Source organism: Populus trichocarpa, chromosome 4 (assembly GCF_000002775.5).
Source record: "Populus trichocarpa isolate Nisqually-1 chromosome 4, P.trichocarpa_v4.1, whole genome shotgun sequence".
In the NCBI taxonomy this organism is placed as follows: domain Eukaryota; kingdom Viridiplantae; phylum Streptophyta; class Magnoliopsida; order Malpighiales; family Salicaceae; genus Populus; species Populus trichocarpa.
The window spans coordinates 3,028,257-3,044,875 of NC_037288.2; the positions used below are offsets into that span (position 1 = coordinate 3,028,257).

Below are 16,619 nucleotides of genomic sequence, written 5' to 3' on the forward strand. Positions count from 1 at the left end.
AAAAAATGCTTTTCAAATTGAGGTTATAAAATAATTAAAATATATATATTAAAATTGATGATTTTTAATTTAAATATTGTAGATTTAACTATTAGTATTACTTCATGAAATAAATAATACTTTATATAAAATATTTTTTATTATGCCATTAAACCATCTACAATTCCATTATGTACAAAATTCATTCGACAAGAACTACAGTTTCTATAATTTTTTGAGCGTGCAATAAAATTAGATAAAATATTATCATGAATAAAATTAATTTGATATTACAGTGCGAGTGAATTTAATTCGCTCTATACTAGTTTTTTAGGAAAAAAAATATTGTTTACATGACAATGTAAAACTAGTTTTTTTAAAAAAAAATATACAAAAACTATACACACTAAAAAAAAAAAATCACCCGAACAGTGCAAGTGAATTTGCACTGTTCGAGTGAACAGTGCAAGTGAATTGCACTGTGCACGCGAATACAAAATTTAAAAAAGCAGCCTGGAGCTGCTTCGCGAATGTCGCGTTTAAAACGTGAATTGGCATGGGTCCCACCGGTTATTTTTAGCGTTTTTGATATTACCAAACACTTGGCTCCTGCGTTTTGATTGAAACGCAATCTCTACCGCGTAAACAAACGGAGCCTTTATCTAATGAGTTTTTAATATGAAAAAAAATAATAATTGGAGTTTGCAAGTAAGTGGTGAGGATGTCCACCATAAGAGAGGACATTACGTAATGATTTCAATGTCTTGATAGGCATCTTTGGAAAGCTATTTGTTCTCTTCACCCAGAAAAGAAAAAAAATTAAAAAAAAAAAGAAGGATTAGAGGGCTTAATTAATGAGGTATCGAGATGTGATCCCCTTTTCATCCCATATCAATCACTAGGGCACATCACTAATTTCTGTCATAGCTAGTTGTCTTTTTATCATGTTAACGTAAATTGATCACAAAATATCCTTTCCAACTATACAAGGTCTTGTCATTTGTAGAAGGATCGCTATTCTTTTAGGTTAATTTAAATTTATCTTTTTGAGGTTTGAAATAAATTCAGTTTTTTTTCCATTGAAGAATTATATCGATTTTTTTAAAAAAAAAGTTTCAATTACATGTTATCCTAACTAGCAGAGTCTCTAAATCTTTAAAATTGGATAAAAAATAGAATTTTTTAAAATAATTTTTTAAGATTAATTCCTTTTCATAATTAAAATATCCAAATAATGCTAAATATATAATTTATATTTAAAAAATAAAAGTACAAAGCCAAAATTTATCCTTTTTTTTATATATGGTTGATATTAAAAAATAATAAAATAATTAGAAAATTATAAAGCCTGATATTTTTAGAAAAATAACATTTAAAATTTTGTACTACTGCAAGGGTATAATCATTAAGTGACAAATTAGCAATATATTTGATAAACCAATTAATGTTAAAACTCGAATATTGTGATGCAAGTACAATTGACTCTTCAAAGTAAAAATAAAATAATTTATTTTAAAAAAAATGAGCTTCATTGTTTAAACTTTCTCCTTACAAATAATTTTTATTTTGATATATATTATATTATTTTTTATGATTTTTGTATTTATATTTTTAAAAATAAATAATTTACACGACATAATTTGAACCTTTTAAATGAAAGTATAGCATCAAATTATTATAACTTTAATTAGATTTATTTTAATTTTCTCTTATTGAATTATGTAAACAGAATAACTTACACCCCCTTTTCCTTAAAAAATACATATAAATAAGCCATAAAAGCATTAATAATATATTTGAAAACCATAGTGCTTAATTAGGTTCAATAATTGGTTGACACGCTAAGCTATGATTTGAAAAAAAATGAACAAGAGGCGACACTTAGGTCTAGTAGTGGTGTCTAAAGAGCCAATGCCACCACGAGACAGTAGAGCATGGATGGCACAGTTTTTTTCATTTTGTATTAATTGCCATGATCATATTAATTCACCATGATGAAATTAATTTGAACCCCATGTTTAATATCGTCATCAACACATGATTACGAAAGGAGATAATCAGTCTTAATTATATTAGTTAATTTTGTTTAATATTTTTCATGATTTAAAAGGCGAGTAGTAGCCATGTATGGGGTGCCAATCCACCTGTTTATCCAATCAACATATGTATTAAATTAACTAAGTGGGTGTCACTTTCTTTTAGATTCTTTGAAACGATTGATTTCCCTTTGCTTTATTACTTTTTATATAAAAAGACATGGGAAATTTTTAAATTTTAAATTTTGGCAGTGTGGTTGCGGTTGCTTTTTAAATTGTGTTTTACTTAGAAATGTATCAAAATAATATTTTTTTTATTTTTTAAAAATTATTTTTGATATTAGCGCATCAAAATAATGTAAGAACATAAAAAAAAATATTAATTTGAAATAAAAATAAATAAATAAAATTCAAAATTTTTTAAAAACGCTTTTGAAATATAAAAATAAACATGACCTAACCTATCATTGTAAATTAGTTCTATGAATATGAATATAATTCTCACTAGATAATATAAGTATTTTACGTGATTTTTATTTTTTTTGCAAAATTTATAGAGTTGTTTGCGTGATTGAATTGTACTAGTTATGTAGGTATTCAACCTCAGTGTCCAATATTCAAAGATAAATGGCGCTTTCCAATTAATTTTGTAAGAACAATAATTTTGATTTTTTTAAGAATACAGTAATTTCAATTTAATAAAAAGACCAAACAAGTGATGTGTGTGTTGTGTGTGTATTACCAAACAAATAAACAAAACCAACTTAGGGTAATTAATGATTAGGGATGGTAATGGTTTTGCTCTATGCACTTCCTATTCAAAATATTTAAATTCATTATATATTTTCTCCTCCAAGATCCATTCAGAAATCATTTTTTTTTAAAAAAATATAAAATTAAAATTCAATTTAAAAAAAAAATACATCTCCATCCATATATAAATTATAAAATCATAAGATGGAGTATAAACTTCTAATCCATACATAAGATCATAAAATATCTTAATGAATTATAAGATAAAAATCTATGTATTAATTACATTACACCTCTAGAAAACGAAAAAGAAAAATATTTTAAATTTTTAGATGGGTAACAAGGTGGGCAAACCCTTCACCAAATAAAACTAGGTTGGATTTTACCTTCTAATATTATAAAATCCAATCCAATCAATTAAGTTAAAATCATCATCCCTAATTAATAACCACACCCAAAAGAAAAATAAATAAAAATCTATTAAGTTAAAATCATTTTCTTATCAATATCCGTATAATATAAAACAAAAAAAATAAAGTTATTAGCTTTAGGGAGGTCATTAAAAAAGAAAATATGGGGTATGGATGCTAAAAGCTGAAAAGGCTACTTTTATATAGAAATGGATTTGAGCATTTGAAGGCAAGAAAGTCAAAAGAGAAATTAGGATCAATATGAAAGCGCGTCTACCATCTTGTCTTTGGAAGGTTGCTATACAAAAATTACCGGTAAAAATTCGAGATTAAAAAATTTATTATTTTATAATTTTAGATTTAAGTTTTGTAGTTACTAATATGATGGCTACTGGAAGTTTATATGATCATTAATTTCAGGGTCCATGGAATTAGTCGAGGTGCGCGTAAGCTAACCCGAACACCCACGTTAATAATAAAAAAAAATAACAATACTTGAGCAAGTCAATTCCATTTATCCAATTATCAACGTAAAGATCTTTTACCATTACAAAATGTCTTCCTTCTTCTTCTTCTTTTTTTTTTAAAAAATATAGCAGATATACTCTTGGACGCTATCCATAAATAAACAGTTATTTTTAAGAGTCAAATAGAAGAAAAAATTTATCAACTCGAGAACCGCCACTGATCACACACTGCTTGTATATAAGTTGGAGTGCACATTATTTCTAAAGAAATCACTCATCTTAGTACTGTTTTAGTTCAAACATGTTTAATTTTAAAATTTTTATGAGATCCGGTGCATTAAGCAAATGTATTATTATTGCAATATCACCATATTCTTTTCAAATCAAAATAGAAATAAAAAAACATAATAAAATCAACTATACAAATAAGAAAATTTATGAACGTTAGATTCATTATCAATTAATTTCTTAGATAAAGATCCTCAGTGTTTTGGTAATCTCGCTGCGTAACAACAAAGTATGACACAATATGCTAAAATTGACATGATTAACCAGCCTTACCTGTGTACTAAATCCTAGCTACTAGTTATGGTTTCTATAAAGAAGCCTTCTAATGAATTTAATGTCCTTGCAGATATTCTTGAACTTCTCTTGCAATTCTCCTTGACCTCCCCTATCTTGCACGTGCATAATATGTATGGCAAGTGTGTGTGTGTATATATATACACACACACACACATATGTATGTATGTATGTATGTATGTATGCATGCATAGTCATGAAGTGCATCAACTGCTGACCCAACTATGAGTTCCAATTCAAGCTAGAAAGTTGAAACGGTTGTCTCAAAACACCATCAAGAAGAGTACTTGGGTGGACCAATGGTGTGCTCTGTGGAAGCTGGTTGAGCATAGAAACAAAGGAGGTGTTATCCTCTTGAGTTCCAGTAATACCACTATTAAGTTCACCGTGAAAGCGCTTCCCTGATGAATTAGCCAACCCCACTGGTGATCCTGTAGCGTCGTTCCAATACTGATGAGGAGGGAGGGTGCGTGTCGCCGTAAAAGTATTTGCGGAGACTGGGGCCATGGACATGTTTGGCTTTGAGCTTGAAGATGGTAATTGAGATATGGAACCATTTTGCATGCCATCTCCTGTTAGTATCCCTTCAAAGAAGGTATCTTCATTCACAAGTAAAGATGCATAAGCTGTGTGCTTTGAAGCTGAAAGGGGTTTCGGATTTTGGTGGCTAGAATTTTGCAGTGAAGCAAACATGCCCTCCATTGAATCCTCCTTGTCTCTTTGATCCATCGGTCTCTGAGAGTTGTTTTTCTTGTAAATCCGGCATAGAACCCAATCATCAAGCTATAAACAACACACGAAGATCTCTCATCCCATAAGTACTAGACAATACACATCAATAATGGACCATCTTTAATAACATGAAAGCACCTAAAAGATGATGAACATACCCTTAAAGAGCCGCCTTTCTTGTTGGCAGAATCAGCAGCAGGGGGCTTTGGGCTAGAATTGTTTTCGATAAGGCGATATTCATGCATAATCCAATTGGTTTTAATCCCCTTCGGTGGCTTCCCACCATAAAAAACCAGGGCCTTTTTGACACCAACCTTTTGAGCTCCATTAGATGTTAATATAGGCTTATCAGTCCCGGTAGCTTTCCAATACCCTGAAGTTGCAGCTCTGTTAGGCCTAGCACCGTTGGGGTATTTCCTGTCTCTAGGACTGAAAAAGTACCACTCTTGCTCTCCAAAAGTAGCCTTACCTGCGTAAAAACCACAAATCCAAAACACTGATTAATTAGAACTACATCTATATATATAAACCAAGGAACTAATCAAGAACAAGCATCCACATGCTCTAAAGGTTTGATCACTTACTTGGCAGCTCCCATGGATCAAATTTGTATAGATCAATCTCAGCTATAATTGTAACAGGTAGCGGAACTGACGCAGCCTTCTTCTTTAGGTAGTGGACCACTAGCTCTTCGTCAGTAGGGTGGAACCGGAACCCGGGTGGCAGCTGCGGGTGTTGTGACCGGGACGACGAATTGGTGCCCTCCATTAATCTGGCTTCAATGATCTTGATTAAGGTTGTCTTGAATCAAATACAGTACTGAGATAATTAGCAGCTTGTGATTGAACAGCTAATATATTGGGTTGATACAAAGGACAGAGCAGGGGTGCCTAGACCATATCTTAAATGTTAATATTAGGTGTGGTGGCGAAGAGAGGATGTTCGGCACCATTTGATAGAGGTGCCAAATGGAGAGGGCTAGTCATCAGGTGACACGTGGAGAGCCTGAGATGAGGGTAGGGTAACACGTGTCAGTTATATGGATGCTGGGGACCACAGGGAAACATGAAGAGGGAAGAAATGGGGGAGGGGGCATCAGCGGGGGAGAGCAGGGCAGGTTTCGAGGGTCTTGAGGTTTGGAACTGCCTTGTACGCTTTTCTTGTCATGCTTTTCTTATGTTATAAGCCCACAACTTGTGTCCAATTTCTCGAGAGAGAGAAATAGCTCGACAAGTTTGGCAGTGTTGGTAGGTTTTGCCATAGTCATGAAACCCATTATAATCCCACTGAGAATTCCGAAATTAACTCAACTTAAAATAATATTATTTCAAGAGCTTTTTTAAAAAAATTAAATTAAATTTCATCCATGTTTTGATTAGATTAATCAGCTTATAAACTAATTTATCAAATTAATCGAGTTTGATATAAAACTCAAGATAGATTCTAGATCAGAAAGTTATCAAGTTGACCTGCAGGGTTTTTACATGTGCTAAATTTTTTAATATTAATTTTTTTTGGTTAAATCATATTAATTACATACTCATTATATTAATCCGATGCTTTAAAGAATTAAAAAAAAAATTAACATCGCACTCGAGATATATATGGATCTACAAGTTCTGCGAGAGATTCTTCTAACTCGGATAAACAGCAGACACAAAACGTGGGGTATTGTGCTTCTCGACATATTTCCTTTTCTAATAGGATAAATTTAGCTCATTGCTTTTTCACTTTCCATGATAGCTCTGTTTGTTCGGAAGTTGTTGTTACCTTCAACAAACCTACTCATACCATGATATCACACCTCTCATATATTGCCACCTTTTAAAAAAAAATAAAAATAAATTGAGAATCATGTATTTTCATTCTTCAAGTCAAAGGGCTTGTAGCATCAATCCTTTTATCTCTATGAATCATTTCTTCTTCTTTTTTTTCAATTTTCTTTGCTTCATAGTGGATACCACGTGTTTGTTTGGTATTGTATTTATAATTATATTTAGAAACGTTTTAAAATTATTTATATCTTGAAAAAACATTAAATTTATGTTTTTTTTAATGTTTTTTTTTATGATTTTGATGTGCTGATATTAAAAAAATTCAAACAAATTTTTTTAATGCATTTACAAGCGAAAAACACTGTTAAAAATAGCATGCACCACAATATTTTACACGCACAAACATGATTTTATGAACGTGTACCCAATCATGTTATAGTAATATTAGGGTTATTTAATATTTTTATTAAATAATGTAGCACTTTATGATTTGTATTTTATTCATAATTCAATTTAATGATTATAATCATTTTATTAAATACAATAATATCTATGTTTAATGATTTAAAATATCTTATTTGTAGTAAATGTTGAGTCATTCTGTAAATAATTTTACTAGTCACACGCAAACTCTAAAATAGTATAATACATCATTTAAGCACATGCATGGATTTAAATGAATAGCACATCTGTGACATATATTTTACTTATAAGAAGTTCAGTGATTCTGAATTTAGACTGATTTTTCTCTATGAAGTTGTAAAAACTTAAATTAGATTTGGATTTTTTTTTTGCATTTTAGGCTTAGATGTTAGTATCATGTAATGTCATGCTATCATGTAAAAACTAGGTTTTTTTTTATCAAAATAAGAAACTCTCTAATATTTAAATCAATAAATTATATAAAGAAATAATATATATATATACATGTGTGTGTGTGTCAAAGAACCATCTCAACCCAATAGCTTAAGCTGTTAGGTGAGGTCTCAGGATATAATTTATATTATTCTCTAACACACCCCCTCAAGTAAAAGCCATTTGAGCTTGAAACTTGCACAGACTTACATTACCTTGTGTTTAATTTTTATCAAATAAATGGGGATGGTGAGATTCGAACTTAAGACCACTTGGTCATTAAGACTCTGATACCATGTCAAAGAACCATCTCAACCCAAAAGTCTAAGCTACTAAGTTGAAATGGTTCTTTGACACTCAATCCAATAACTTAAGTTGTTAGTATGTTGATATTGTGTCGTGTTGCTTATTCTCTTATGATCCTTTGTGGGGTGGTTTTATAATGTTTGCAAACACAATTGAAATTGTGTTTTTTTAAAATTTAAAAATTTTTTGTTTAAAAGTTTTATTTATATTTTAAAAAAATATTATTTTAATATTTTTTAATAAAAAAATATTTTAAACTATAATTGTTAACTAACTTCTAAACGTCTCTTAATTTATTTATATCCTTAGCTATCGCTATTTCATGGTTTACCCAACGAAGAAGGTAACTTACCTACATTCTAATAATAGAAAATCATTTTATTGTCATCGCAAGCCCTTTTCATGACTAATAAAAATAAAAAGATTGGATACACAATCAATAAAATGATCTGATGACGTGAGCTATGATAGGCAAATAAAAATAAAAATATTCTTCTAATCAAAATGCATACCAATCAATTGATTTGTACAGGCTATGATTGCTTCTGAAACAGAGAATTAAATAGTGCTACATTGATATTTGAAAGGTTGTAATATGCATTATTGTGGATACCGTCTTGTTTTTTAAAGTTTTTTTTTTAAAAAAATATATTAAATAATTTTTTTTTTAAATTATGTTTAATATTAAAATATTAAAATAATTCAAAAATATATAAAAAATAATTTTAATATAAAATTTTAAAATTTAATAAAACATGTTTTGAAATACAATTTCAAATATGCATGTGTTTATTTATTTTTATTTTTTTAATTGTTGGCCATCACTTGTAAAGGCATTTTAAAAGATTCGGTTGTGCTCGCAAGATGTAAGAAATTCAGCCATTATTGGAACAATGGGAAAGGAATATTCAAGTCAACTTTATATTTTTGTTTTTAATGTGGGTGTCCGGGCCAGCTTGTGTGCACCTCGACTAATCCCACGGGCCTTGAAGTTAACGACCATGTAAGCCTCCAATGGCCATCATATGAGCAACCACATGGTTCGAACCTGAGACCACAGAGGGAGCAAACCTCTTGGTCCCAAGCTCTTACCACTGGGCCACCACCTAGATGGTTTCAACTTTATATTTCTAATTAGTCTAGTAATAGCCTCGATGCCCATGATTTACCACCAGTTTTTTTTTGTGTAAAAAATAATTTTTATATGTTGATATTCAATAAAAAAAATAACCTTAAATATTAATTATGATAAATATTTAATTATGTTAATCAGAGTTGAGTCAACTTATTATGTTAGATAGATCCTTGGATGTGCCGCACGCGCATTCCCACTTAGTTTTTTTTATTTTTTATTCATCTTCTACCTGGCTAGCCGTCGTCTCTTTTCTTTCTCTGATTCATCTTAGCTTGAATAGCAATGGATAACTTCAAATTTCTTTTATTCATCTTCGACCCAAATCAAAATCAACAACATGAAATCCATTGCTACAGTTATTCAAAGAAAATTTCTGCTTGCTTTCCTTGTTCGTACTGTGGATGCTTTCTAAAAGCTTTACCCAATTTCAAGAAAAACAATCATTTTTCTTTCTCAGTCTTCCATTCCTCGCAGAAAAAAAAAAATCTATATAAAAAAAAATGTTTCCTCCAACTTTTCAACCCCCACCTTCTTCGAGCTCCTTTCCCGGGGCTGAGAGGACTTTGAACCCACCTTAAAGACAGACAACGAGCCACCTTGCATTAATTATTATATTATACAATACACTGGAACACGTGGGTTTTTACTATAGCAATCTGCGGTAAAAACTCTACTTCGACTTTTTGCACTTTTTTTTTTCAAATAATATGTATATATATATTTTTTTAATATTAAATTTGTTTTTTTAATTATTATATTATACAATACACTGGAAAACACGTGGATTGACTCGAGTTTTTTTATTTTTATCCTTTAATATTTGATTAATTGGGAATTAGACTTCATGATTTGTTTTGTTTACTTTATATTAAGTTATTTTGGTCTCATGACCCGAAAATAGTGCTTGATGGATTAACATGAGTTAACTCGAGTTGTTTTTTGTGGTTTTTTTTAATTGAAGTTTTTTTCAATTTTATCACTCAATATTGGGTCGGTTAGGAATTGAGGTTTCATAATCTGTTTTAATTTATTTTCTATGGAAATATCTTGGTCTCATAATTAGTGATGCAAGTTTTGGTATTTTAACCCCGATTAAATCGAGTTGTTTTTTTTTATATAAGAAGTTATCTCGGTATCATGACTAGGATCACAGGTCTTTCAACATTGAATTTTCTTCTTATTGGATTGTCCTCGTCTCATGATTTAGGTTGCGAGTTTAGTGAATTAACCCAATTAACTCAATTTTTTTTAATTGATTTTTTTTAATTTCATCATTTAATATTGTGTTTTATTGGGAATTATGTTTCATGATTTTTTTTGTCTACTTTTTATTAGGTTATCTCGATCTCATGACTCAAAAATAATGCTTAATAGGTTAACTCTGATTGATTTGACTAATTTTTTGTGTTGTTTTTTAATTAAAATATTTATAAATTTTATCGTTCAATATAGTGTTCCCGGAATCAGTAGCGGAGAGGGAGGATTTAATGTTTTAGGGTTGGGTTTAGAAAATTTGGGAACTCGATATTTTATGCATAAGGGTATAGATTATAGGATAAATTAAACTATTTTTCCCTGGAAAAACTCCCTTTGTATTAATTTTTCATGTCTTGGCGTTGGAGAGGATGAATTGAGCAACATTTGTCTCTCAAAAGATTTAAACGAAAGATGATGGTGCAGTTTTCCACGAATCAGAATGTACAGTGCACTATCACACTTGGTGCAGGTATCAAGTTAAGGTGTGACGACGAAGGTCAATTACTGCCCAAGCATCGACCTTTTCGAGCTCTTGTCAGCCGTCTCTTTGCTCAATGATTACAATAGAACCGAGAGCGGTGGACAATATATTAGAGGTCATCCCGGCCTTCATACATCAACTCGAGTGGAGAAGAGAGATAAACCTTGATCTCATCAAAACAGCCTGGTGCTCGTTAGTCCATGGCAGCATGTCGAATTTGACCTACTTTAGTGATGGTGACGACAACCGAATCTTAGCAGATGTGTTAGAGATGAATCAAGGCAAGCCTCCTAATTAAGATCTATAACTCCTCCTTTGTTTTGGGTGGTGGTGCTTCAATTAATTAAAGTTAGAGTTTTTTATTTTTATTGATCTCAATTCCTCTTGATAGATAAGAAATCCCAGCAAATTCTCTGTTTTAATCCCAAATACACGTTTCAAAAGCCATAAGCAACTCGTCCAGGTGTTCACCTCAAGACTTGGGACTTCGTCACCACATCGTGGATATAGACCTCCATAAAATGTTCGATCATGTCGTTGAAAATTAAGTTTATGACCTTCTGATGAGTTGTTTTTGCTTTCTTTAGACCAAATGATATTGCAATTCACTCAAAATGAACCCACTAATTCATACCAAGCTACTTCACTAGACAAAAACTCTACATCTTTGAAATATTGAACTCTCTCTCTGAGATTCTAATGCATTCCTCCTAACACCATCCGCATATAATTGGCCTTGGACTGGTGTAGCTTGGCACACAATGTTGTCCAAAATGCAGAAATGGCAACTGATTTGAGCACAAGTGACATCCATCCAGTTGGATATTATTTGCGTAAATGAGAGTGATTTGGACTGTTGCCCACTTAAATTTTTGTTAGGCCCAGTACCGAACATGAACAATAACATCTTATGAACTAATTGAAAGGCTTAGATATGGCTGTTTCTAATGCAAGCTTTTCAGTCTTCAACTAGGAATGTGGTTATAATTAATAGCTGGATCGGTTTAGATTTAGAACCCCCTGTTGCCTTGATCTGTCTGTCAGTTTAGAACTGTAAAAGTCAATATATTCTTATGGCCCGAATGTAGAACAATGTTTCCAAAGGGATCTCTGCATCAAAGAATGGGTATCTGTACTATTCAGAACTTCAAAGACAGGGATCCACTCTGACAAATATGCCTGTCTTGCTTTTGTTGTTAGCATAAAAGCTGTCTATAAAAACCTGTCAATGTCCTTTCTTGGAGTTATTTTACTGTAGAAATCTCAACGTTTTCTTAATGGATTTCCATCTCAAAAAAGAAAAGGATAGACACAGAATAGAAGATATGGTGTGATGTTGGCAATTGACTAAATCAAGGTTGTATGGTAGCTGCTTTGCTGTGCTTTACATCCAAAAAGAAACATGGCGCATCGGCCTGTGGCCACTAGAAATGTGGTGTTCTAATTCAAACTTCTGAAAATGGTCAAGAAAATGTCATCTTTCATTTTCTCAGTAGAATACAAAGATCCATGTCTCTTGTTTTCATTCAAAGTTTTATCCGTAGGAGCAAGAGCAACGCCAAACTTTAGGCCATTGAGCTGACTTGTGAAGCAGATTAATGCTAGATGACCTTTTCTTCTTGGTTCGTTGTTAAAATTATCAATCACCATTTATTTAAGAAAGAACTCATCAGGTTCAGTTCCATTTTAGGATTTGTTACAACAGACTTTCAGCGGAAAGTGACATATCAAACCTAACAGGGAAAGGGAAAAAAGGGTTATCATGGGCCAAGGTGCTGAGCTAATTTAGACCTAAGCAATTTCCTCAGCCTGAAGCTAAAAAAGAATATGAGATTCAGCTAGTATTCGCATTCATCATCCGTAAGTTTGGCAGGATTTGCTATATCCTGAAGGACAAAAGGAACTGGTCCACGGCTCCAGGCCTTATCCTCAAAATTGGGCTACAGTTGCTACTCGGTGTCTTCGACAATTCAGTCTGCGGTGTGGTGTTTTGGATTGTAATAACCATGGTTCAAAATATTTTTTATTTAAAAATATATTAAAATAATTTTTTTTATTTTTTAAAAATTATTTTTGATATTAACACATCAAAACGATCTGGAAAAAAAATTCATTTTAAACAAACAAATTCAAAATTTAAACGAACGTGATGCAATCCATAATCACATTCACAGAACAGTAACTTTTACATGTTCTAAGGGGTCTGTGTGATAAGCATTTGGGATCAGTCATGGTCTAATAGAACCAAAACTGGTTTATTGATTTTAACTCGTCATCTATTAGGTAGAACAACATGATCATATTTTCATTTTCAGTTGTTTCCGAGGGCTATCCTGTAAAATATAGAGTAATAATAAAGGACTTCAAAATCTACCTGCAGATCAATCACTCAAGTCATGCTGGAGGTAAGATAAAAATATAAAAATAATTTAAAAAATATATTTAGATGTTGTTAATATTTTTTTTTCTAATGAAAAAAAATTTAAACCATGCAGGATTGATCATATGTGACCTGGTTCAATTAACAAATTCAAAGAGAACCTGAAAGACTAGTAAAAACCTAGTTCGACAAAAAAAAAATTTCAAGATGAAATTAAAAAAAAAACAAAATTAATTTAAAAAGAAGATTAAAGAACGACCTGAGTCAATCTGCTACACCTATGACTTGAGTCATGAGATCGAGATAACTTTATTAAAAAAAATCAAAATAACAACCTGATTTAACATGGGTTAAACTGTCAAACACGCAGTTTTGGTCATAAGTCTGAGATAACCCAGCAAAAAGCAAATAAAAAATTGCAAACTTAGTTCCCAACCGACCTTGCCAGATCTAATGTTGAATTATGAAATTTTAAAAAAAAATCAATTAAAAAAATGACATAAAAAACAACTCGAGTTAACCCTCTAAATATTATTCTCGAGTCATGAGACATTAATATGCTAATAAAAAGCAGAACAAAACAAATTATAAAACCTAATTTTCAATCAAATACATTATTAAATAATGAAATTGGAGAAAAAATCAATTAAAAAAAAACTCGAGTCAACTGGATTAACTCACCAGACTCGTGACAGATATCATGAGATTAGAACAACCTAATAAAAACCATTCAATATTAAAAAATTTATAACTCCATCATGAAACCAAGATAACTTTATAGAATATCCCTCAAGCGGAACCCATGAATGAGCGGAAAACAAACTGATCAGACAGAGCAAGAATCAAGATTTGGTCACAAGCTAGGTAGGTACGTGATAGTGTCATATGCGTCCTCCTCCTCGGCTGGCTTCTTAACCCATCTGGCCCTGTTTGTCACTTACGCCGTCGAGCTGTGCAGACAATATTCAATGTTTCACATGATAATCGAGTAAAGAGAAGAGAGCACCATGCATGTTTCCATATTTTGATACATCCAATGGGCTGGCAACTTTGAAGCATAATTTTAAATCCAGCCTGGCCTGTCGGGTTAATCCGGGATCCGGTTGATCCGGGATTGGAACTGGACTGGGTTTATAAAAAATAATAGTTAAAAACTCAGCTGAACCGGCTAACTCAGCGGGTTGACCCGGTGACTCTGTTGACCCAGTCAAAAACCTGATTGCAAACTATTGACTATTTTTTTATTTTTTATCAAAACGACGTCGTTTTAATTTATAAAAAAATTAGGGTTGACCCGGTCAAAACCTGTGACCCGGGCTTTGAGCTGAGTCGACCACCATGCCGGGTTTAAAAACACTGCGTCGAGTTGCTACCGACTTTTTCTTAAAAAATAATAATAGAGATGTCTATACATGGAGGTTTCTAGAATGGCTTCTCCTAATTATCTTTCCTTTCACCCTAACGTGACCATCCCTTTCCTTGTCTCGACTTCAATGTTTATTTCCGTGGATGAATTATTTTTAAAATATTTTTTAATGATTTTGCGTTTTTTTTTTTCAAGAAATGGTTGTTTAGATGTTTTTCTTGATAGTTTTAATAATTCTGTTTACTTTTTTAATTCATTGCTTAATGGATTAAAATCAATATCAAATTGATATGATATGGTGAACATCACTACCCTGTAATTGGATTGGACTCGGTGGTGGAGGACAAAATCAATCTAGAGAGCTGTTTTAAAGGGTTTTGTGATAATTTAGTATAGAATTGCAGTAGTTTTGTTTTTTCTCTAATTATATAAAAAATTATTTATTTAGTCAAATAATTTTTGTTTCTCTCATTAAATTTTATGTATAATTACTTTCAAATCTTAATTTTACAAAATTTAAAATAATATGTTTCTTACTCCTAAATACCTGTTTAAAATTCATTTCACAGTAGATTTAACTAAAAATATATTTTAAAAAGCTGTAGTTTGCGTCGAAAACGTTCATTTAAAATTTTTATAAAACCAAGATTTTTTTTATTAATTAATGTGATACGTGGAGTAATTTGTATATAAAGAGTTGATTCATTTTAAATTTTTAGATTAAAGATGATATTTATTTAAATATTTAAATCCCTGCGTGCATAAATCTACAAAGAAATTCACATCATCCTTGGATGTAGATCTTTTCTAACAAGAAGCAGCAGAGCCAATAATTTGCTATGTACGAGGAGAGGTCATGGTCTAATAGAACCAAAACTTGTTTATTGATTTTAATTCGTCATCTGTTAGGTAGAACAACATGATCATATTTTCATTTTCAGTTGTTTCTGAGGGCTATCCTATAAAATATAGAGTAATAATAAAGGACCTCAAAATCTACCTGCTTTAGTTTTAAATAGATCAATCACCCAGGTCATGCTGGAGTTAAGATTAAAATAAAAAAACCTTAATATATATATATATATATATATAGAGAGAGAGAGAGAGAGAGAGAGAGAGAGAGAGAGAGATAGATAGATAGCCTTGCTAATATTTTTTTTCAAGTGGAAAAAAAATTAAACCATGCAGGATTGATCATATGTGATCCGGTTCACTTAATAAGTTAAAAAACAACTCGAAAAACTAATAAAAACCTAGTTTCACTAAAAAAAAAAATTAATTAAAAATATATATATATATATATATATATATAAAGAATGATCTGAATCAATCCACCACACCTATGACTCGAGTCATGAGATCGATATAACCTCATAAAAAAAAAATCAAAATAACAACTAATTTAATATGGGTTAACCTACTAAACTCGCGTTCTTGGTTATAAATCTGAGATAACCTAGCAGAAAGCAAATGAAAATTTGCAAAGCTTAGTTCCAACCGACCTTGTAGGATCTAATGTTGAATTATGAAATTTTAAAAAAAAATCAATTAAAAAGATGATATAAAAAACAACTTGAGTAACCCTCTATGCATTATTCTCGGGGCATGAAACATTAATAGGCTAATAAAAAACAGATCAAAATAAATTATAAAGCCTAATTCTCAATTAAACACAATATTAAATGATGAAATTGAAAAAAAAATCAATTAAGAAAAAGAAAAAAAATAACTCGAGTCAATTGGGTTAACTCGCAAGACCCGTGACAGGTGTCATGAGACTAGAACAACCTAATAAAAAAAAATTCAATGTTGAAGGACGCATGACTCAATTATGAGATTAAGATAACCTTATAGAAAGAAAAAAAATTACCTAATTTAAAAGGGTTAATCTGTCAAAACTCATGACCCTAGTCATGAAATCAAAATAATCTCATAGAAATCAAATCAAAATAAATTATGAAGCTCAATTCCCAACTGACCCGATATTGAATTATAAAATTGAAAAAAAATCAATTAAAAAAAGACACAAAAAAACAACCCAAGTCAACTCAGGTTAACCTGCTAATCACAATTCTTGGATCACGAGACTAAGATAACCTAATAGA

At 31.1% G+C, this 16,619-nt stretch overlaps 1 protein-coding gene across 1 annotated transcript; it reads right to left on the reverse strand.

The window, feature by feature from the left end:
• Positions 1-4,071: 4,071 nt before the first annotated feature.
• LOC7490808 (NAC transcription factor 25) lies at positions 4,072-6,132 on the reverse strand. The gene is made up of 3 exons (XM_002305641.3): positions 5,544-6,132; positions 5,118-5,428; positions 4,072-5,010 (listed from the first exon to the last, which is right to left on the reverse strand). Exons 1-3 carry the CDS (start codon positions 5,725-5,727, stop codon positions 4,450-4,452), a joined length of 1,056 nt encoding a protein of 351 aa, XP_002305677.2. The 5' UTR covers positions 5,728-6,132; the 3' UTR covers positions 4,072-4,449.
• Positions 6,133-16,619: the final 10,487 nt, after the last annotated feature.

Excerpts from the sequence above, each read along its gene's own strand:
- LOC7490808 (XM_002305641.3), bottom strand. The coding sequence starts at position 5,727 with ATGGAGGGCACCAATTCGTCGTCCCGGTCACAACACCCGCAGCTGCCA. Across the intron at positions 5,429-5,543 it reads TGATCCATGGGAGCTGCCAA|GTAAGGCTACTTTTGGAGAG; the intron begins GTAAGTGATCAA and ends GTTTTTACGCAG. Across the intron at positions 5,011-5,117 it reads AGAAAGGCGGCTCTTTAAGG|CTTGATGATTGGGTTCTATG; the intron begins GTATGTTCATCA and ends TGTTGTTTATAG.